This window comes from Anas platyrhynchos, chromosome 2 (genome assembly GCF_047663525.1).
Source record: "Anas platyrhynchos isolate ZD024472 breed Pekin duck chromosome 2, IASCAAS_PekinDuck_T2T, whole genome shotgun sequence".
In the NCBI taxonomy this organism is placed as follows: Eukaryota; Metazoa; Chordata; class Aves; order Anseriformes; family Anatidae; genus Anas; species Anas platyrhynchos.
Window position 1 is genome coordinate 69,800,246 of NC_092588.1, and position 24,338 is coordinate 69,824,583.

Genomic DNA, 24,338 nt, shown 5'->3' on the forward strand with positions numbered 1-24,338 from the left:
GTAAGTGAAGTAGATGCCAGGTTGCAAAACCAAAGTATAAAGGAATTTCTGTCCATACATTTCTGGTTCTAGGGTAAGAGTTGGCATCCTGCCCGAATAGTTTTGGAAATGATTAAACCTGAATCAGTCCCCTGATTAAAAATTAAAGATCATATGTGCTTATTGAGGTACGATCAGATAAACCTATACAGTACAAACCTTTCCACTACATTTTAGATCCTCAAACAATCTACAATAAACACACTAATATGGGATCTACTTGCAAATGCTTTATGAAAGTCTACACTGTCTGGGAGGAAGGGAAGTAACACCAGTAAGCAGTGTTGTAGGTCACTTGGTGTTACGGCATCTACAACACTACTTGGGTCATTTCACCTGAAATATTACTCAAACACCACAATGCCGTCAGGCACCTGCAAAACTGAATTTGTTCTCTCTCAGACCAAATCTGTAAGTCTCATTTGCCACTGGAGCTCTTTCCCCCTCGCCCCAGTCTGCCTCCCCCTGCTCTGCCTCTCCCCTTGCTCTGCTAACCCATGCCTGGAGCTGGAGCAGCAGCAGCCGTCCTTGCAGCTGGCACCGTGAGGAATGACCCAGCCTAAGAAACCTCGTGCCCTCACCCCCAAGCAAGCTTCCTTCCATGGAAAATAATATGACTTTTGGCATTTGTTTTTGTTTGAAGAAACGTAGGGAAGGCATACTCGAATGATAATTGCAGAGAAATACCTTCTGTCAAGCAAGACAAGAGAAGCCCTGCTGAAGCAGAGCAGGAGGCAGGCACGAACTTCCCTATTTTTTTTTTTTCCTTTCTCTGCTTCCCAGGGTATCAAGCAGATTCCAGAGGAGCACTTCTGCTGCAATCACCTCCTTTCTCCCCACACATCCACACTGAGTCCCTGGGGCAGCTGCAGACCTCCTCCTCCCCTGCTTAGTCTAATCCTAAATTATTTTCTGCCAGCGAGCCTTGTCCCACGTCCCTGTGATGTTATAATTTCCTCCTGCTTGCTCTTAAAGCTGCCTTCTTCTCCCTTGCCTGGTACCTGTAACAAACCATGCACCTTGCTGAAGGAGATAAAAAAAAAAAACAGCCAGAAAATTGGTATTTTAATTAAAAGTAAATTAAAATTGAGGGAAGGAGGACAATTCCTATGTAGCTGGCTAGCTTCTGGATGCATGGGGAAAATTATTCAAGGGGATCAAAAAGAAGAAAAACATTTTAAATAAGAATACTTTTTCATTCAGTAACAGAAGACACTAGTGCTGATGCAATCCCCTCTCCCTCCCCTACCACACTGGTAAGCAAACTGCTAGAAACAGCCCTGAGTTCAACTGCAGACACCTGGTGTCTGCTTCTGTGTTAGGTATATCAATTCTAGTTCAATACCATTGGAAAAAATAAAAAGATCAAATTAAAGTATGTAGAAAGAACAAATATGTAAGTGCTTATAAACATGGGATCCTAAACAAACAGTAGTCCTGCATGACCCTAGATACTTTTATACAACTATGAATACTTTTGTACCATTTTATTTTTTTTCTGGCCTATCTACTTTTGGGTGAGCCGGTCTTTTTTTTTTTTTTTTTTTTTGGCTTTTTTTGGAACTAAGGCTCAGGAAATTCTCATATGATGTGCACATCAGGAGAAGGGGCATCTCTGTTTATCTACAGCATGGAAATTGTTTAGCCTTTGTGGCTTCTGAAAGATGTTTGTAGACAAAATGGAGCTCAAAATACAGCCTAATCCACAGTGAAATATTAGTTCTCCTTTCCTGTCAGCTTTCCTAAACCAAGATTTTGCCTACTCTGTGAACATTTGCTTGAAGAGGGCAGCTTGGATGGCTTCCATGTCCTAACACTTTGATTTGTGGCAGCTAAGATCAAGTGGGAATAGAGCTTGTTACAGTAATCCATCAGTGGTATAACACATGTAGGAACATCCCAAGAAGGGAGACCTTGGGCGTCACGCAGAAGGTTAAGGCTATAATTTCTCTTAATGTGATTTTGTCTGGCCTTTTCAGAATTTCATCCGCTTTGGGCAGGGCCACTAGATCAGCAAACCACAGACTGAAAGACTTTGCTCAATTTTGCATGCCCTTAGACCTAAAATTTTTTTAAAAGTGACAGCATTGGGTTAATCTTCTTCCTCTCCCTAAGGTTGAAAAACAGAAACAGAAGATTCATTTGAGAGTACACAGTATATAGTGGTGTGGATTTTAGGAAATGACTGTTCTCTTTTGTGGCAAATTTCATTTTTGTGATAAAAAAAAATTTTTTTTTTTTTTTTACTTTGTGTAAAAAAAAATGGAATAAATTCTTAACAAAGAGAGGAAGCAGGAAAGGAGACACTAATATACCTAAGTGTGCAGATATGAAGAATCATTCAACATAACCAACAAAAAATAAAAAAAAATCCTAACATGAGAAACCAGCCTTAGCGAAGGCAATAAAACGGAGCCCAAACACAGGCTGTACAAGAGGAAAACCAGAACAGCAGAGACAGAATCCAAAAAGCAAATACCTAAGGACAGAAAACAAAACCCACAAACTCCTTTATGGTATCTAAAAAAACAGAAAATCATGTCAGAGGTCCTGGATCACTGGGGATGAGAGAAACTGAGGAAGACAAGAGTTAGAGAAGGGAAGCAAGACGACTTCTTTTTGTCTAACTTCATCACCAAGAAAGTCAGGGAGAAACCTATTCTGGCGTTTGTTTTTATTTTCTGTATTTTATTTGTTAGTAGACATGAACAAATAGCAAGTATTCAATTGCAGACACAAGTGTGTTGGAGGAGGATGATAGCTTACAAAGCAGTAAACAACCAGAAGACAAGAATTCTGAAGGCAATTAAAATAAAGCAATTGAGCCACAGGCTAAAATGAGTCTGCCTTCACTATACTTAATAATCTGGGGAATCAGAGGATAGCAAAAGTTTCACCTATCTTTGACAAAAGCAGCAAGGGTGATTCAGAGGACTCTAGAGCTTCAAGCTTTATTACTATAACTGTTACGTGGCTGAAAGAATAAATAAAAATAGGAAAACAAAACATCAAAGAAATCACTAGATTATGAATATATTTATAAGCTGGTGAACAGATGAGAGCAAGGAACAAAAATTAGACTTTCAAAATCTTTACAAGAAGCCTCATGGGAGGCAACTTATGAAGTGTGAGGCTGAAAGCAAAATAAAAGAGTTTATACGTATTGATTGTCATCTGGTGACAGGGTTAACAGCAGGTAGCTTGTGGTTTCTACTAAATATTTAAAAACTATTTGAGACCAAGGAAGCATGCTGAGAGGGTAAAATCTACAGATGGCAAGAAATTAACTCAGATTAGTCCCGACTTCAGAGGGCTATTAGGGATTTAAGTGATAAGCAGTCAGTCAGTCTGCTTCAGCAGATCACGGTCATTACTTTAGATTGCCACGAAGTGCACTTTGCAGGCAGTAACTTGGAGTAACTCCGTGTCTGGCTGGGTTCTGAATTGCCAGATCAACTCAGAAGATTGCCTGGATGCCCTTGTGAGCAGTCCAAAGATGACTGGTGTCAGAAGGACATCAATAGTAAAAAAAAAAAAACAACAAAAACCAACACAAAATCTCAGGCTGTCTAACAAAAGACAGTATAAACAGAATGGGCAAACATAGTAACCATGCAATATTTGTACGAAGAGGTTAGAATGCTGTATTTACTATTATTTAACACATCCCAGAAGGGAAGATGGAGAAAAAGTGTGGAAATGGGTGTCTAAAAAAGATGTGGAAGGATTATTTGAAACACAGACAGGGTTCTGAGCAGCCTGGCTTAATTTGGCATTTCAGTGAAAAGGGTGATGACCTTCAGAGGTCCTTTCCAACCTAAAAAATTCTAGGATTTTATGAAATAGGGAGATAAAAAAGTTTCTACTGTTCAATATATTCAAGACAGCAAATCCTGAAACTGGCAAATGCAACAACAGAAAAAATTAGATTATGAAAATCATTGTCACAAGAACTTTTCTATGAGCCAAAATAAGATTGTATTTTTGAAGTTTAAAAAAAAAAAAAGGATTATGCAGTTTTTTCCCTTCAAAGTATCAAAACAATGTGTTTTTTGGAAAAGCAATCATTCTTCCATTTGATGCATATAATAAGTATTATGACTCATGAAAAAAAGATTTTCTAGGAGAGATCTTCCTCCTCCTTCAAAGCTTCTTGTGCTCTCCTCTCAAGCAGCTGGTATCAGCCACTGTCCAATTCAAGATACTGGACTAGATGGGAATTACAAACCAGAATTTTCATGTTGGTTATTTCCTGGTGATGTTCTGTCAAATTTATTCCATTAATGAGTAATGCATTGTTTTTAAGAGTCGTCCATGAAATTTGACACACTGAGAGCCCCAAAAATGAGGTTACAGTATTTCTATCCTAAGTACTACCAATAAATACTCTGCATTCCAAATTAAGCCATTGACTAGACTTATGCATTAGTAATTGATTACCACTTTTTAAAAAAAGTGTCTGCTGCAGGATTCCTTTATTTGTTTTTATCCTTCTTAACTCCTCCTCATCAAACTTGCTGTCAGGAGGACAGTAAAAGAATTACACAAGGTATTCCAAGGACATTTTTATTATGGAGACAATTTTATTACCCCAGAAGCGTATTCTGTCTAGTGCCTTTGAAATATGTAAAGAGATGTATCTGCCTTAAAGAAGAGATTCCTCCAAACCACAGAGTAAGTAAACAAATTTGAAGATATTGGTAAAATAAAGTAACCATAAAATAGTTCCTAATAGTTATATAACATTAATAATATGTATAAGAAACATGAAAATGGTTGTCATAACATGGTGAGGAAACCATCTGATAGACAGATATAAAGCTCAAAACACAGTGTTCTGGCATCTTTGAAGTTCCGTGAGGAATAATGCAACACGTCCACATTCATAACAAGTTCTGTGACCAGAGAAGAACAAATCAAAGAATAAAATTAAATCTTAAAGATTTGACTTTACAGAGGAGCTTATAAATCTACATATTTACCCTATAGACATACCTTAGCTGACCTAGTGATGGCCCCGATCTCTGAATAAAGATCAGTGCTGTCTGGGAACTTTTCCACCACCATAGTGCAGACATGGTGCAGGAGGGACTGCTTATGCACTGTGTCCTTGACTTCTGGAACCTTCTCGAGGTAGCTCAACTCAAAAGCTTTGGCCTGTAAGAGGGAAAACAGGAAGAAAATAAAAACAAAAATGCTACTCCATCCCATCCCATGCAGATTAGTAGACTAAAATGATTACCAAGCAGGGGTAGAAGGAAAAGATGAAGAATCTTACAGAAAAAGAAACTTATTGCTTTTATTTTTATTGTCTTAACTTGCTGAAGATTAGACCTAAAATGAGTCCTTCTACAGTGAAATGACTCATGACAAAGTTCTTCATTCTGAATGGGGAGCATCAACATTGAACTCAAGGGAGTTACACGAAGAGAATGCCTGGCTCTAAATTTCCTTCATGTTATGCAGAAAAGGGCAAAGAACATCCATGAAACACAAATAAAAGAAAAAGTAGGTTCTGTTTTCTAGATTATATTTCTGGTCAGCAATAAATACTGGGTTGTAAGTGTCATAATGGTTTTCACTTCTGCTTTTTGAAGCAAAAAGCTCAGGGGAAATGCTGGAACACCGGGCTTACATTGGTTCCATTCAGAAAGTTCCCGATGGCTAGCAGAGTAGAAAGGATAAATCCCAAAGTTTTATTGTGCTCCAGTTGGTCCATTCCTTCTTTCAGATCTAGAAGCGGTTCTGCAACTTCCTGCCATGAGAAGAGAAACAAGAAAATGAAGGCTGTAGTTGGCTATAGCTGCTTCTAGTTTTTAATTCTAAGGTTTAGATTAATTACTGCAAAAAGTTCCTGAACTGGCGTCTTGCAGAGTGTAAACTAGCCATGTGTGCTGGCTTTCTTCCATGTTCCAGTTGATAAATCACATGCAAGGACAGCAAAGAAATACATAAAATACTTTCCTAATGTTGCTTGTTTATGTATGCATTTGCCTTACTTGTCCTTGGGATTATTCTATGATTCTGGATAGGAGATACAGTATTACTGAAAAGGCTGTTGCACCTGAATTAGGGACATGAACACCCCTGGTCCCAAGTGAAAAAAGAAAGCTTCTTATAACTATTCTTTCTAATCTTCAAAAAACAACCCCCCAAAAAAGTTAGAACTCTGGCTGAGTTGACATTCACAGCCTGACCCTAAAGCTTTCTTCAAACGACGGTCACCTCTGAGTTTTAGATACCACTTTGTGCTTGTGTGACTTTAAAAATGGGGGAAAAAAAAAACCACACACACACAAAACAAAACACAAAACCTCGAACCCCAAACTAACGAAAGACCCCACCACCAACAAAAACATAAAATACTGCAAAAATAAAGCTTTAAAAGTGGTCCCGTTTTGATCTTTTAACTTAATGCATCTTCCATCCACACACATTGTCTGAGTATAGGTATGTGAACTGATAAGACTTGAAAACATAAATTCAGTTCCATTACCTCGGGAAGTGAACTACACCAGAGAGTTCAAAGGAAGACAGTGCGGGTAATTGAGTTGAGTGAGCTTGTTTCTATCTTAGTGTGAGGCCCAGGGTTATTTATTTTATATGCACAGTTACAGTTCACATTGTTCCTATCTCCAATTGCCATCCAAAGAATCCCCGAGCAACATTCTTTTCCCAAATTATTACACTTTTTATGAGCTAAGAAGCCAAAATTAAGCTGTTATTTTAGACCAAGAGGCAAAGTAACTGTGAACTTCACTGTCTTGGGGAAATACAACTGGTCATTCAAAAACTATACTGATATTTTACCACAAATAAGAGCACAAATACAAAGGAAACATGGATTTCTAGTCACTACAGAACAACTCAACTCTCAACTTAAGAAAACAGTATGGCAAATTTGAAATAAATTAAGAAATGGCACAGTGACCCCAGTAACTTCTACATCAGAGGAGAGCTGCTAAATCATCCAAGGCTTTATCAAGTTAAACTAAAATCAATAAACTGCTGCACACAATTCTTTGAATTGGTTTACAAGTCAGGACTGATTTTTTTTTTGTTTTGTTTTGTTACATTATGGAGATGAATCACAATGCTATCCATCTGCTGCGAACACAGATTTTTGAACCAGTATACCTGCATCAACTTGCAAACTGTTTAAAAATCTTTCCTAGAAGAATGATTTGAAATATTCTGAGGATAGATAAAAAGGGATCATAAAAGGCTTCCAAGCAGGCCATACTGTAGCCTTTTATTTAACTATTTACATGCAAGCTATCCATGCTTAAGCTTTCTTCCATATAGTGCACATTTATCATTACTCTTTGCTTTTGAATTTATGTAGCATAAAAACAAACAAACAAAAACCCTACAAAAAAAAGTGTGCTATGTACCATATCAACAGGGGAAATACCCATTGTTGCTCCCTTTAAAACTCACCTTTTACCTGGAAAAAGCAAATACATAATGCAGTTGCCTCATATCCTTAGCTATATCACATCCTTTTTACTATGTTTTTGTTTTTGACCTAGAAATTATGCTTGAATGAAATCTGAGGGCTGATCTAGAATTTTTGGTGGTGAGACATCTGATAAAGTCAGGTTAAATGCTTCTGTTATTAACATGTTTAGGTTACTCTACCTATACAAGTTCACAAGCATGCTTTATTGGGAGGGGTAAAAGCTTTGGATGGGAATTTTGGAATGACAAAAATGTAATTTGCCATATTTGTATTTAAATGAGACTGGCCTGCATAAATTATCATGTAATTTTAAATGACCAGAAAATATCAAGGCCATACTGTACAACTTAAATTCTGCTGCATTTTTTTCAATTTTCAGACAGGTTAAGTATCACTCAAAAGCACAATCTCTGTGATGCTATTTGTCTAGCACACCACCTTCAGGGAGCCTAGACTTAGGGGTAATCTTTCTCCTCAGAAGAGGAACTAAACGAAGCCCTTTTCTTTACCAGTCAAACTTTTCTTATTTCTACACCTGCTTATCTTCATTTATGATCCTTTGAAGTTGTCATCAATAAGGATATATTTGCCCACAATGACCTTAATAAAAAATAAATAAATCAGATTTAGGACAATGGAACATTCTATTCCTCTTTCTAAGACCTTTAAACTCCCTTTAAGATAATCAAATTTGACAGCAACTGCACCAGAAATAGTTCAGTATAAAGAGGTAGCAGTAACACAGTGTCATTGTTTATGAACAGAGCAATCAAAAGACTGAAAATGAAGATTTAAAGCTGAAACTCTACCTCCTCTGTGTATGTAGTTAAAATACATTACCAAAAGAAAGGTGCAAAAATTACTGTTCCAGTGATGAACATGCAGTAGGCATAAATGTTAGACACATGTTAACACTTCAGAATGTTATACACATCATCAAACAGACAATTTGGAAAGGGTTTTCCTTTTTCAATGCATATACTTTCACATGCATATACTTCAATCCAAAATAATGCATTGATTTGATCAAGTGTCACAGTTTACAGTGAAAGCTGCAAGTGTGCTGTAACTGCCTATAAAGTGCAAAGAACGAGAATTTCCTTTGCTTTTAGTAGTGTTTCAAATGTTTCAGAGAGCAAGCTAGAAATACTAGGTATAGACATAGATTAACAGCTACTGCTAGCTCAGGTCACATGAAGGGAACAATTTAGCCTTGTGGTAACTTCAAAGCAGGATAAATATCTATACCAGAGGAGAAAAAATGGCAAAAAATATTCAGACCAGATACATATATTTAATGTTTTATAAGTCAGAAGTATAAATTATCTAAGATTAAAGTCACATTTAAGAAAAATGAATATTAGCTTGATATTTCCTAAAATCTAAGAAAATGAAGCAGAGACTGAGTAATCTTGACAATACCATCTGGAAATCAATCCATTCTTGTTATAGGTTTTGAAATATCCATGGCTAGATAAGCATAAGACATTTTTACAGAAGTATGTCCCACTTCTCAGAATCAATCACGCAATATCATGTATGATAATATATATAGGAGAGAGCTGCCTGAAGAACTCAGAGCAACACACAGGGTATGCACTAGAAGTGCAGCAGAGAGTTCCTGTACTGAAATTCCTGAAAGAGATTGTGGAAGTCAGCAGGTAGCTGAAATTGCCTTCACAGTTTGATTCTGTTTCATCTACTCACCGAAATGTCATGCTGTAATTTTGAAATTTTTGTATGTGATTTGTCATACATGATACAACCTGACTGTAGTGTTCTCTGAATAAACGCTGTTTATGAAAAAGGTGGTGGCAGTCAACTGTGACCAAACTGAAAAGAACACCCCTGAAGGATGATCCTATCTTTTGTTTACAATTTTGTAAGAGAGCTATAAACAGAAATAACTTTAATGGATAGTGTTTTTCTTAGTTCAAATGGATGTAAGATCAATATTCTCATTTTACGATGTATGCGTGAATCCTGTAGTCCTCATTCAACCTTTGTCCAAGGAAAAATTCTTACTGATCTGAGGTTATACATTTCCTGAATAACATCTGGAGCAGCTGTGGCAAGGAATTAGCCCTCTTCTTTGTTCCAATGTCATTACTGCCTAATTAAAGGAAGGAAGACATAATCTCTAATTTTCTTTTATAGAAGAAATAGATTATGAAGGATCATTTCAGCTGTTTCCAGGTCAGCCACTGAAATAAAAGTGACTTAATAACTGTTTCCACAAAATACACACTCATATAATAATGAGGACAGAGAAAGATTAAGCAAAGACTTGGAAGAGTGTCTACCTCAGCCTCCCCATGTTTGCCTCACCTTTTCCACTATCTCATAGTCCATCTTGAAAGCCCAGAGCTGGAGCCTGGCGGAGAGTTCGCTGATGGAGGAGAGGGTGAGAAGGAACTGCTCAGCACTGCCCAGGGGGACATCAGGGTTTGCCAGCTGTGCCTCCTGGATCTTTTGCTTCTCCTCCTCAGTTGGGATCATGGTCAAAATTTTCTGCAAGGGGAGATAAAAAACAATAGTCAGTTGGAGGGGCTGAGATGCATGTAAGGGCTGGGCATGGGGACGCATCAGTAGCAAGAACACCAGCAGCAACAAGCTTCATTTTGACTTCACCCAAGCTTGTTTGATGACAAAGTGAAGTTTTTTTAAGGAGCAAAATTTTGTGGTCTGTGATTTACAGCAGGTCAGTCTAGATACTAATGTTTAATTTATCCTCCACATTTATGCATGTTCCAGTGCACCTGTAGGTATAAACTAAAAGCTTGAGGACCTATTACAGCTGGAGGAAGGTTTCTTACAGCACAACTTGACAATTCGTTCTAAGCAAAGTGGCACACTGAGCTTTTTGGAAGGAAGCCTGGAGAAGGAGAAAAGGCTGGTTCTCAGAGGAGATGGGATGGATTAGATACCACTGTGTGGCACAACAGGAGCTCCTGGCCCTTGCTGTTCTCACCATTTACTGTTTTTCATTTAGATTGTTTTGACTTTTATGAAACATGAAAACCATTGCAACATACTAGGGCATTCCTAAAAATGTCACCCAAAGTGAAGACAACTTCCCAGGGAACACTCACTGAATACACAGTTATGAACTGCATAACATATGGTCTTTTTCTCTTTTGATCTGAAAAGTCCAAAATATTGATGAAAAACGATCTCAATATTTTCAGTTTCTGCTGCCAGCATGGCTCAAAACATTTATATTTTTCTTTTAATTCTTGGATTTTACATGCTTGTTTACATGTGGCAGTTTTCCTTCCCAAAGGTATTGCTTCTTAGTTTTTAACATAATGAATGCATTTTCAAATGAAAAAGAAAAGCAAAACAACATAAAGGCATCAGATAAGTTGAAGTCTTTGCCCTGTTGATCAATGCCTCATTAAAACAAATCAGTAGATTTTCAGCACAACTTATGTTTATTCATCTGAGGAATGACATGTTTTTGCTGTAGCTTTCTATAATGATAAGGGCTGTTTTGGAGGTAAGGAGACCAAAATAAAAATACAGCCAAAGAGCTGTGAGACCTGCCAATCCAAACTACAGGCTTGTTCCAGCAGTGGAGATAGCCAATTTATCAAAGTAGCACCATTGCCCCAACTGGTACTGGTATTCCAGTACCAATTCCAGCAGCAATAGTGGTATTGCAGTACCAGTAATTCATCTAGCTCCTTGTACAGTGCTGCAGCTAAGTGTGGAGAACTAGGGACTTTTCCTGGTCAATCTGGCGAAGAACAAGAGTTAAGGAAGCAAATAATGTTAACAAGGAATAAGCAAACAATGTTCAATCGGTTGAATGTGGACTTATTTAATTTTAGCCACATCATTCATATAGCTGACCATCTTCTTATTTAATTTTAGCCACATCATTCATATAGCTGACCATCTTCTTACACAGACTTCCACAAATACAAATAGGGAAGAAGTTCTTCTTGTCAATGTTGGTCAGAACATTGTCTTTCAGTTTACAAGAAGAAGAAAATCCCCCTTGCTTGAACGCTGCAAGAAGTTACCCTTGCTCTCACCTATAGCTAAAGGAAACAGAGAGAGTTAAAAGTCTGTGAGCATCTACTGTAATAAGGAAAACAAATCTTTTGATCTACCCCTATCCTAAGGAAAATAGAAGAGGAAGAATATTTCTCAGTACACTTTTATTTCCCTTGTCAATGTCTATTTGGAAAATGTTCTGTTCAGATTGACAGCATTTGTGTATTCATTTTGAGCTGTGCTATGTATCCATCCTCAGATGCTGAAATCTGTAAGTTAAGTGACACCTGGCATCAAACTACAGATTTTAAGTAGCTGCTTCAGGGCACTTCTCAGTGCTCAAACAATAACCACCTAGAAATGTTCATAAAAGAGAGACCGAGCCTGAAACCCAGAAGAGGTTTTTCAATGTGAACCTCTGAAGAAGTCAGGCCTCCTAGTTCCTACTTCTCTCTAAAACAATGACAAGAAGCCAACACCCCTCCCAGTGAGCCAGAGCAGCTTGCAAAGAGGATCATATGAACATCCATACATGGTGAGTTGAGCAGTAGCCATGTGATGGATATAAAAATGCTTCTGATGCATTTTTGAAGGCTAACACTTCAGCAGTATTTTCAATTGCCTCCTACAAATAACTAGGGCTTCTGGCAGCTACCCAGGGATCCCACAACTATTTTGTGGTGGTGCAGGGCCTATACTCCAGAGATTTTGCACTGCTTTCGGGCATTTTAAAGAGGGCAAGGAAACAGTAAGCTCTATTTCCAAAGGGACTCTCCTCCTCCTTGAGCTTTATGTAAACACCACAAGCCAGATGGATCTGACAAAAAGTATTCGAGTCCAAGTACTGCAAGTCTGCTCTGCTGCTCACTGCAGTATGTGAAAAAGGCAATGCCAAGCAAAAGAGCCTGTAGATGTGGTGCCAGCTGTCAAGCATCACCCCGGCTGCTGAAAGTGCTGCCTCGATGGAATCAGAGCTGCTGCCGATGTGCTGGCAGGTCTCACCCCAGCCACAGAGCAACTGCCCCCACAACAACTATTTACTCACCAGAGCTTTGAGTTTGCTCAGGCAAGTAATTCTTATCCTGCTGGTCATCATCCTCAGTGTGCTCCTGAGCAAGCAGTAAAATGCTCTTATTCTCTATTTCCACTCTATGACTAACTTGAACCATTTGTTCAGTGCTGAAAACTGTTGAGTACATCACCTGCCAATTTATTATTACTATTTTGAATGCTTTTTCTTTCTTTTTTTTTTAGCATCACTGACAGTAAAAGGAGCATAAAAACACAGCAGGGCAGAAGGTTACTGGCACCTGATATGACCATTAAATCATAAATAGCTCTGAATCTAATGATTAGTTCAGAAAACTCTCTCCAATGCAGCATTCCTCAAGCAGATTAAAAGAGGACTGGTTGTTGGTGAGCCCTATGTTCATATCCTCTCATAATGTGACACAGAGATGTGTCATACACTTATTTAATCTCTGGGCACTCTTAACACAATTATTTGGGTAAGAGACTAAAATTCTGAGAAGTGCAAAAACCTTGTAATGGATAAAAAAATAATAAAAGAAAAAAACTGGTGAGCCCATTTACATGAGATTATCGATCTTAATTGTTTTGATCCTTGAACTTTTAGTGAAGGGATCGAACTGATCACTTCCTGGCCTCTGCCATCCTGATATACGATTTCCAAAAATGTCTCAGAGGAATGCCTTACAGGGCTCACAGGGTGAAGTTTGTAGGAGATTCGGGCTGTCCCTCAGGCATTCAGGAAGAGCTGGGCACCTTGGAGGGGGGTTCACACCAGCAACTGCCTAAAATGACCAGCAAGACAGACTCCCAGTTTGCTTGAGGGTATAAAAAATGGGATGCAAGGAAGTACCTAACCAGAAACTGTTAGTCTGGAGCACCTCTGGAAATTAGGTGCTTAAGTTATCTCTTCCAAGAGATAAGGGGTCTTCTCAGTGGTGATGAGGTTGCAAGGGTGGCTCAGCTCTCACGTTTGATTTCAGTTGATTTTATTGGGCAAACAGGAGCCTTAAAAAACTAGGATACTGAAAATCTGGTTGGTTTGGGGTCCTAATTTCATCTAATATTTGACAAGCCTCAGCAGAAGATTCAGATCAAAAAAGGCTCTGACACTTCAGCTTTTCAGACACCTATTCATGAGACACATCAGTGGTTTGCATTATTTGCAGAAGAAACCCACTGCCTGCAGAAAATATGAAAGGATATACATACAAAAGAGTAGAATAGAATATCTAAAAGAATATGAAGCTCAGGATTTCACAGTAAATGAGGCTGGGTGTGCTAATTTTATCTGAACTTTTCAAAAAAATGATCTAATTCTGAAAAGAGACTGTATCTAAAATGCCTTATAATGGTCTCTGTAAATCAGAAACTGACAGCTGTGGCTTCAGTCAGATTGCTCCACTTCCTCAGCTCTCTACTGCAATACATCAGCATGCAAGTGCTGTTCACAGAAACCATAGAAAATGTTTTTGTTTTCTGTAAGGAGTGAAAGGGTAGCTTTTTCCCCATTAAATAAAGTCTGAAACTTGTTAGGGCAGTGATACACTAACTGTGAAAGTACAGCCAGCAAAGCATTATTGAGTCAATTCTCTGTGCTGTCTGGGCTTGTGAAAAAAGGTGTTTTTTCAGGTCAGCTAGCATCATTTGAAACGCCCCATCAGACTTTTACAAAGCATTAACTAACCAAATTGGAAACTGCGAATGCCAACATGCTGTGGTGAAAACTATCAGAACAAATTTAAATACCTTGATCATTTCTCAAAATGAATTTTGTTGTTGTTTATGAATGTCACTGTTTGCCTTTCTATCAGCAGGCTCTCATTTCTTACCCCTTTTTACATCTCAGAGCTACCTAACTACTCCAAACACATGACTTTAGAAGCACTTAACTTCTTGGGCATTAAGGGCCTGGCATATCTGGGCAGCTTTTTTATTTCAAATAGTTTTACTGAAAGCTATACCTACCAAAGCAATGCACCATTACGCAGCATCAGAAAGCTACCTTTTAAAACACAAGGCACACCACCTTCACTTCCTCACAGCATTGCTCCAGTTTTACTCAGCTAAATGAATTAACCTCTTTGGTATGATTTGATTTTGATCCTTGTTCCCTTCCTGAGCAGCATTCTGTGGTAGGACCTACTCATTTCCTTTGCTGGAGATAAGCAGGAAGGACTGGTCTGGCGCACTATGCTTGCTGTTGCCGATGAAACACTTCATTAAAATTGCACACCAGGATTTTAAGCTCGCCTCTTTGCTCAACTCAGAGAGAGCCCTCGTCCATGCTAAGCAGGAAGGTCTTTGTTCTGCAGCGGAGCTCCAAGTTGTTTGAACACTATGAATGCCAAGCTTTCAAAGAAAGGAAAACACAACCACTTTGGCAAATGTAAGGTGGCAAAAAAATTTTTAGTTGGTTTGACACACAGTGCTCGCAGACACACATTGTGCCTTCCTGTGAAAATGTGTTTCTAGCAGTGCCTGCTCTGCATACTAAACTGACTGCGTCTGCCTTTCTAACAGCGTGCCCCCATTCTCACAGGTACCAAACCCCTTCGAACACATGGGCAAAAAATACACAACATACTTAGGTACAGAGGGTCATAAAACACATAGTTTAATTTTTTAAGTTAAAAAGCAAAGTATGCATTACTAACAACAGCTAAATGCCACAAACGAAGTAGCATTCAGCAGAATCTAGGATGGGTAGCCTAAGATTCCCTGGGCTCTGATCTTTATGATGAGCTGGGCTATTGCACGCTAGTAGCCTGCATCCCACTGCCTCACTGTCTAAGTTATTAGTGCTACTGTCAGCACTGCTTTAGTCCCCTGTCCTTAAAGGGATTGCTAAGGTCACTTCTAAGGCACCATTTAACTTGAACTCATGGACCAAGATGCCAAACTGAAGTGACACACATGCTATCATGACAGTGATGATGCACCTCGGTGAAGGACTTGGTGCAGAACTCACAGCCAAGGCAAAGGAAGGCTCAGGTAACTATACTCTGTTGGTGCCTTCCTCCTTGTTGGATCCCTTAAAAGCTGAAGATGATCCTAATCTTCAGCTTTTCTGAGTTTTTATTAGAGTATGTAATGCCCTCACCATAGCACATCACATCTCTTCCCCTGCACTCCTTACATCCATCTCTTCTGCTTACTAGCCATGACATCTCTTCTAGATGGTCTCTATGCATATCTTATATGATATCACAGTGGGTACTCAAAAACTACTCAAAAGTACCCATGGCAATGCAGTTTTTTAATTAAATAAATAAATCATGTAACTTCTTCCATACTGGTCATACTCATGCAACCCACAGATTAACTGTAAAGGATACTCTATACCAACCAATTTGCTTTACTCTCTGCAGTTTTTGTATAAATGATGCTGATATTTACACCATTACTGATTCATTCCTCATCACTATAATTATTTTGTAGGATTTAGAAACAGTTGTTGTGAAACAGAAAATTTTCTAAAAACTTAGACAGCCTCTGTTCCTCTCAAGCTAACTCTAAGGCTAAAGACAATGAACAGATGAATCTAGAGAAGAGAAAGGGAACAAAGTTTATCTACATTGTAGGTCAAAGGGGGAGTACAGAAAATTGATTAAGGCCTCTGCTGAAAGGAGCAGGACTCAAGATGGTGAAATTCTATGCCTCTTCTTGTACCTCTTGACCAACTCTGTATAGCTCAGTACAACCCTCTGTCTTGCTACTTGTCTCTCTATGTAATGATGCAGAAGAAAAATCTGCAAACTGAGAACTGGAGAAGGGAACCTGAATGCATGTTTTTACTCGACAAGTAGCAAATAAACATGGACCTACACATTTAGATTTTTTTTTTCCATGAACATCATCCCTTACAACTAATGAAGGTGTCATCTCTCAACATGGAAAGTACCTAGTCTCAGATCCATTTATCCTTTCTCTTGATTTTAAATACCTGAAAAGTCACATCAGGATTACCCACGTCCTTTAGCTTCAAGCTGTGGACACTCAGAAATCTCATTTTCTTTAGCACTGGGCATGGGGATCAGCAGTGTATCATTTCCTGGTTTCTGAATTCTCCCATTTGAAAGCTGCATGCATTTATTACATATATTTTCAATGAAATTATGGGTTCCTGGCAGCTAATGGAAAGGCCACCCAAATGAGGGTGTGGTAGTACCATACACTCACAGCTGTGGACACCACAGGTGGTCAGCAGATGGGCCCGGCTACAAACGGTGGCACTGCAAGGGTGAGCTGTGCAGGACAGCTGAACTTCTGTTGAGCACACCAGGGAAGGCAACAATTCAAAGGAGATGATACACTGAAGATAATGAAGATGTGTCCTTTATCAGCCCCCTTTATGTTGGACTTTCCATGTGAACACTGCCTGCGGCACTGAGGTCTAACTGGTGGTCTGTGAGTTGGAGTTGGCTGGAGTGGAGCTTCTCTCCTATCCTGGAAAACTCAGTACTTCACCATGCAGTGGTGGGAACATGGGGCTGGGTCATGGAAATGGGTAACTGGCCAGTAGGAAACCTGAGGTTACCATATTTGCCCCAAAGATTGCAATCTAACCAACTGGGCTAAAAAAGAGCAGCCTTTGTTGATCCCTATTTTTAAGTCTAATTTGTAACCTTCACAATATCAATAAAGAGTGCATACAGCACATAATACAGTTTTGGAAAGAAATTATATTCTAGCAGGGATAAATCAGGCCATGCCTTCTAGCTAGAACAATCTTTTGCCTTGGGTATTTATTTTGCGTGTAACTGCTGGCAGCTCCATTTCCATTCCAGCCAGCTTTTCTCATTTTCTTCCGTAGTCAGCACCGTAAAGGTGGAAAGGGGGAAATCATGAAACACAGAGCCAAACCACGGAAAGGTGACTATGAATCAATGCAGGACCGATGCAATTCAACCACTGGTTGAGATTTGTAGTTGTGCAGATTACTCTTATTGGATAATATAGGCTTATTCAAAGAAAGATTTGAAATGAATACAAACACAATAAAACAAACAAACAAACAAGGGAGCAGCAGGCTTCTTTTACATTTTGTAGAAGAAAAGTATTTTGATAAAAAAAATAATAAACAGAGCTCATCTTGGATCTCGGTAAGAATATCTGCAAAGTCAAACATGTAATGGTAAAAATTACATCATCTGTAATCTTTATACCAACTGCTTTTCTTCAAACAACAGTAACACAGAAATGCTATTTTGAGCAGAACTAGTCACTGTATTTGTTTTCCATTAGATACACAATCTAGAATGACTACAACAGCTAGCTGGGCATGAACTTTATTAAACTCTGTACCAGTTGCATCAGCTTTATAAAGTCACTGCCTATTCTTTGGTGCTTTATGTGTGCTCAGCATTAAATACATTTCCGACGTATGCATGCAGAACTTGTCCTGTTTAGTATTTTAATAGCTTTAATAAACATAAGAAGAAACCGAGCTTCAGAAGAATAGATAATACTCTGAAAATCTCAGTAGGAATTAGCACCACTGTTATTCAAGCTTGGATACAAACAAAGCAGAGAAAATCACATCTACTGAGCATTCCCAACCTCAGGTGGACACGACCTGCTTCTGAGTACATTGCATTGATCTAACAGGTTTCAGTAACACAGATACATCACTTTTTCTCTCTTCCATTAAATACATGGCCGGTATGATGAGCAATATTGAATAAAATGAAACACTGAACATGCAGACTTGAACATACTGACTACTCCTTACCTCTATTCCTTCCTTGTTTAAGGCATATTCGTCAAAGTTCAAAATAGCAGTCTTGATAGTCCGTGGAGGGGGTAACACAGTCAAGCCAATATTAATAGCATTGCTTCGTTTTGAGTCCAGTACAATGATCTCCTGTCGCTTCCCATCTGCAGCAGTTTTCTTGATAAAGAAGAGAGGAACAAGGAAATTACTCCTCCACTCTTTTTTAAAGAAAAAGTCACTCCTCTCACCAAACCCTTCCTCTGTGCAACGGTACTGACACTGAATGCTTATCTAATTCATATACAGCCATCAAAAAAAACACGTTAATTCCTCACACCAATACGATTGACGTGGCACGGGGCAGCTTCTGCGTGCTGACAAGGCTGAAGGCAGGGGCAGTGTAGAGGAGCTGGGGACTACCTCATGTACACGATGGGTGAAAATGATGAGTTGTTGGTGGTGGATTTTAAATTAAAAAGAAACACAACTTTCAGAATAAACAGGATAAATTTTAGAAGAAAGATGATGTTTGTTTTCCATTTTATTTGGTCAGAACTCCCTTCTGCTAACACCTTAGAAGCACCCCTGAACCCTTCTTGAACCTTCCCCTTTTTTGAGTAAGAGAGTCTTTTAGTAAGACCCCTTTCCATGGAGGAGCTAACTGAGGGATCTGCGATGGCGCTTCTCCTTTAAAGCAGTCCTTTTCACTTCCCGGGCCATTAATCGCTTTTTCAGGACCACAGTTAGTGGCCAGGACCACATAAAAACAAGCGGGGTTCAGCAGAGCCTGCTTCCTCTCCATCTGTATCGCACGCAGCCTTCTTTACACCTCTGCCTCTGCCTCGTACTTCGCAGCTGAGGATCGCGCCGCTCCGAGCAGCTTGTGCAGAAGGGAAAAGGCTCAGGGAAAGGAGTTAAATTTAGGCTTCCCACATGCGGTATATGGGTAAGTAAGCCTCAGATCTGCAGCTCTGTTTTTAGGTTCCTAAGTTTGACAAGACAGACATATTCATTTGAGGGGACATCTGATGCTAACCACTGGGAGGACCGCGATTGCACCAGGGCTCTCTCCTCGGCAGTGGGTTATGAAAGACAGATGAGCTGTGCCGGGGACACGAGCATGGAGGCATTTACCAGAGCTGTAGCTGCACGTCAAGGATATAGCAGTGGCCAAAGAGATTTTAAATCTCTTAGGTTAGAAAGAAACCCTTTCTGAATGAACAAAAGGATGAAGAGAAAAGATTTTACTCCTTTGAACTTTATTACCCTACCCTGAGGAAAACAATTCCCTTTTGCCTGCAATGAAGCTGCACAGGTGTAAGCGCCTGAGTACTAAAATGAGCTAAAATAATTTCTCTTATAATATTAATGAACTGTTTTATTAGTTCATTAACAGAGGATTACTTCAAATGGGTGAAGGAACTGGGGCACTTAATGTGATGATACGTAGCCCTGAACTGTAGTATTATTAAATATAAATCATGTGGTATAATTTGTGGGAAATAATCATTACTACAACGTACCAAGAACTACAGTGGATTTAGACTTCTACAAGACCTAACTGGCCGACTGCTGTTGCCTTCACTGAAGGCTGGGTTATTCGGAAACACCAGCGGTCCCACAGAGGTGACCTGTGGTTTGGTGAGCATGTAGTCTAAAATACACCTCTTTGATTTAACTAAGCAAACAGAAGAGTTTAAGCCACTTTTTCAATGGTTGTATAAATGAGTGTTTATATATGAGCACCAAGCCAAAAATATCTCCCCTCTATTTAAACTGCAGAACAATCTGCATCGGTAGTACAGAAAAACCTGGGATATCCCTTAACTGTGAGATGGCAATTGTTTGGTTTCTATCTTAATTAGCAAGGATTTAGCACTGGGGATTTAAAAAGGAATCATGCAGCTGCCATTGACTTTGTCCAGGATACAAACTTACAATCTTTTACAGAAATCTCATTTCACATTTATGTCTTGCCTTCGCATTTACTCACATTGCAACAAACATTTTCATGAGTATATGGGTCTAGGCACACATGTACACGTGTACGTGAAAACACATTCCTTAATTTTTCACTCCTGCTAGTTCTTATGTCTGTGGGCACATGATGGATGACTACGTCCCATGGGGTACAGATGAATCAGCAAAATAATGCTCTCAAAGACATGCAGAACCAAGCGGATAGCAGAAGGGCTGAACAATAACTTTTGATTCAGTAGTGTGTATGTGTTTTCATCTCTCTTCGCACAAAAATAAATGCTTTGAAGCACTTCACCAAAATACCTGGTTCTGTTTGGCAGAGTGAGAAAGAAAGAAATTTTAGACTGGCTTTCAGGGGGTACCTGATCACCTTTTCTATTCACTAACAAAATGTCATGGTCCTGTAGACCAGAAAACAAGCATTCTGCAACACAAGGTGCTCCTCCAACTATAATCCATGTGTGCACTGCCCAGCGTGGCATTAACTTTCCTAAAATCAAGATCCACCCTCCACCTTGAACTCCCCTATTATATCCTACAATTTAAAATCCACTTTATTTTATTGCAGCCTATTGCGTTTAATGAAAAACTTCTCATGAGCCAGGAAGTAGCTGTTTATAGCTGTGTTGTGGAAATCACAGCGAAGGATTAAAAACTGGAGTAAAATTGGTTACAGCTGTATGAAAGAGCATATGCACAAGGTAGAGCCAACCCCCCCCAACACACGCACCCTGGCTTCGCTTTTCCCCTCCTCCTTCTGGACTATTCCTTTTCCGTGCACCTGCTTGCATCTAATGCTAAGAAATCTGGAGGTCTGACTTTTGATTTGTTGCTCCGTGCTCTTTTTTCAGCTGAACCAACTGAGCTGTGAGTCAGACTTTACGAAATTATAGAATAAACCTGTTTTGGATTGCAGCCATTGGACATGAGAAACTAGACACAACGGGGAATGTGCTCCCTGGAAATAAACCAAGCAGTCTGGAAAAAGCGAGAGCTATCCTAATTTGAGTGCGATCTTCATACCAAACCTCAAGTCCTCTACAGATTCAGTGGTCTGCTTAATTATTCCCACTCTCACTTGATCTAAGGACCATCTCCTACCCGGTAACATTTGCTGGTACTCACCAAAAACACACGGGAGTCTCAGAAGCCCGCGTGGGCTTCCACTGGGATAATTCTCAATCATCATTGAATTCTCTACCGAGACAATGATACTTCTATGTCTGTGTTACGGGACGAGGTGGAAAGCATGCCAAAAGTATAATGTCTCATGCAGAGAGCAGTGTTAGTCTCCAAGAGGAAAGCAGTCACCTAAATCATTCCTCAGACTTGCACTAATTTCAAAGAAACCTGCTCACTCATCTTTCAGCCAGAAGCCAAAAGCTGTGCCAAAGCATCAGGCAGCCCAGGAAGGTTTGGGAAGAAAGCGTGAGGGGGTGAAAATGGCCAAAGGCAGTTTGGGAATGTGTGTGATAAATGACAGGAAAAGTAAACAAGTCAATATCCCAGCAATTTGACATCCTACCAAAATTTCAGGTGAGAATAAAAGATCAAGAATCAGCCAGGCTGATTCCTTACAATATTGGCATTTAGCACAAAGCTAAAGTTTGGAAATGGCAACTATGTCATAATTCCACATTCGATTCAAGGAATTAAATGCTTCACAGATCTAAGAAAACATTCTCATTCCTTCCATCTATGAACCATCTGGGGTAGATTTGTATTTACAGGGAGAGAGATGAGGAGTAACACGCCACAATGTCACCAACATTCCTTCCTCACCAGAAAAGGAATCAGAGAAAGAAATTAATCCCAAATCTGCCAAATGAACTATCGGCTGAATGTGTTTTTAAAGCTACTACTCCCCACGTTTCAGAGCTATGTGCATCATATGTCTGAAAGATGTTTTTGCATCACAAAAAAATGCAGTTTATACCAGTGATATGTAGGATGTAGGTGAGTCACGTATTTATGTACCTATTCTTTGGTAGGTACTTAATGGGGTGTTCGATTGTGCAAACTGTGGTGTTTCTCCTTGGCCAAGAAGATGAAGAATGACCATTAGAAAACGTTGAGTTAGTAATCCAGACAAGTGACAGGGAGAACTTTCACCATGAGACATTCAGTCTCCCCAGATTAAGAGAAACCAGTAATATTTATGACACAACACATATCTTCTGTCAGCCGAAGAGAAGTAAAATATTCAAGATACTGATTGATTTTTATGTCACTATAAAACGTACAAGCGATTTATTTACTCCTTTTAAAGAAGAGAGATGGGCATCTTTTACTAGCATTTTAACTGGAAAAGAAAGTTGTTTCCCTGACATCAATTATTCTGCTTAGAAGAAAGGGAGTTTATGTAGCCATGAAAAACAAACGTTTCAGCTAATAACCTTTTTAATGCTACTTCAAATTCCTACTAAGGGTACATAAAAGAGACTTTACTTTGTTGTAGAGTCCAATGTTAAACAGCCACAACACCAGCCTTCATGAATTTATTTCATAACAATGCTCCTAAGGAACAGTAGATCCTAGCTACAAAGGTATTTCCTGTGCCAGCTTCTATCCTAAATTTTGGGTAGCCCCATTGTCCAAATCAAGGGTTTAAAATACGCCTGTTGACCAGTGTTAAAAAAAAATAAAAAATTCCTCCCCCAAATCCTGCAGAGTTTAACTGCAGTTGAACTTAGTACAGCTGATAAATCAATCCTGTGCAATAAAGTACACGTGTAGGCATTTTGCAGCAGATCTAGGCTGATATTCTAACCTTTCTGCGTTATGATTAGGAAAATATTACCAAGTGAAGAACTTTCAAGTACACAGATATGAATCATCACGCTCTGACCTTTGCAGAAATGTAACAGAAAATATTTCATATTCCAATACCTGGTTTGGCACCTAAGTGTGAACGTGCTAATGCAGAATTTGTTGGTATTCCCCACCTGAGGTGATATCCCCAAACTGGTGGACCTGAGAAAAGAGGGTAGACTTGGCACAGACACCCCCCTAGGCTCATTTCCTAGTTTCAGATTATGGAATATCTTCTCTCATAGGCCAAGCTAGAAACACATCCAGTAATTTCCACTGTTTTCATATAAACAGTATAAATCATTTAGGTCTAAGTCAAAACGAATACCAATACAATAGCAAAATAATAGCGAGCTGAATACGAGCTGTACCTTTGTGACAGGCAGTTCCTTGGATTTGGACTCAAAGAGATGCTCCAGTTTGGAAGTGTCCACCTTAATGGGTTCCAGTTTCGACCACAGGAATTCTCTGCAGCGTTTGTTGTTTTTACACTGCCACTCAAATGGCCGTACCTCGTTCCAAAACAGACGGATGGTTTTCTTCTTCTTTATAAATGCTGGCTGACCCCTAGAAACCTGGGGTGACCCTAAACCCTGAGGAGTGCTGAACAGCGGAGGGGGAGCCAATAAATTAGCAGAGGGTGGAGGTGGAGGCGGACATCCAAACAGCGGGGGAGGTGGCGGAGGAGGCAAACCCAGAAAAGAAGGTGGAGGTGGAGGAGGGGGAACAAGGGAGTCCCCAGGACCCATATCCATGTCCAACACATCTACATCATCCTCCTCCCCCAAGTCTGTAAAATCCATGTCTTTGATTTTAAGTTCTCTAGGATTAGCCATGAGCTGATCCCAGATGTAGTCAGATTCCTTCTTTGGCTGTGCTGGTGTTTTCTCAGGGACCTGTTCACTGATTTCATCTTCAGGCAAGGCTGTCCCCTTGGCCAGCTCACCACTGTTGAATTTTTCCGCAAAGGCTTTCACGCTGCCTTGGTTGTCCAGGTTTCCAATCTCCATCTTTTTGACACTTTCATCTTTGGCCTGCTTCGTGGCCTGAAGGATAGAGATCCTACTGGCTAGACTAGTGAGTGACTCCTCGTTTTCCTCCGTCTCCTTCTTTTCCTCCTTCGCCTCCAGCTCCTTCTCCTCTTCATCCTTGGGCTTTTTGTTATGCGCATACAACATGTCCAGCATAAACCGCTTGTTGTTGAGGATGTTGCTGCACTGCTCATTCACACCAGCATCCTGGATGGTCTGTGACCAGGGACCTGCAATCACACACGCACAGATGGGAACAGTCAAGGGC

General features: G+C 39.6%; 1 protein-coding gene across 13 annotated transcripts in view; it reads right to left on the bottom strand.

The window, feature by feature from the left end:
- FHOD3 (formin homology 2 domain containing 3) overlaps positions 1-24,338 on the bottom strand; it is a 382,905-nt gene that overhangs the window by 36,387 nt on the left and 322,180 nt on the right. For all 13 annotated transcript variants that reach the window (XM_027451788.3, XM_027451784.3, XM_027451783.3 and 10 more), the window contains 5 exons: positions 23,411-24,300; positions 18,267-18,425; positions 9,830-10,012; positions 5,675-5,794; positions 5,035-5,196 (listed from right to left, as the gene is read on the bottom strand). In XM_027451788.3, coding sequence (XP_027307589.2) covers positions 5,035-5,196; positions 5,675-5,794; positions 9,830-10,012; positions 18,267-18,425; positions 23,411-24,300 — 1,514 coding nt within the window. The remainder of the gene's footprint in view (positions 1-5,034; positions 5,197-5,674; positions 5,795-9,829; positions 10,013-18,266; positions 18,426-23,410; positions 24,301-24,338) is intronic.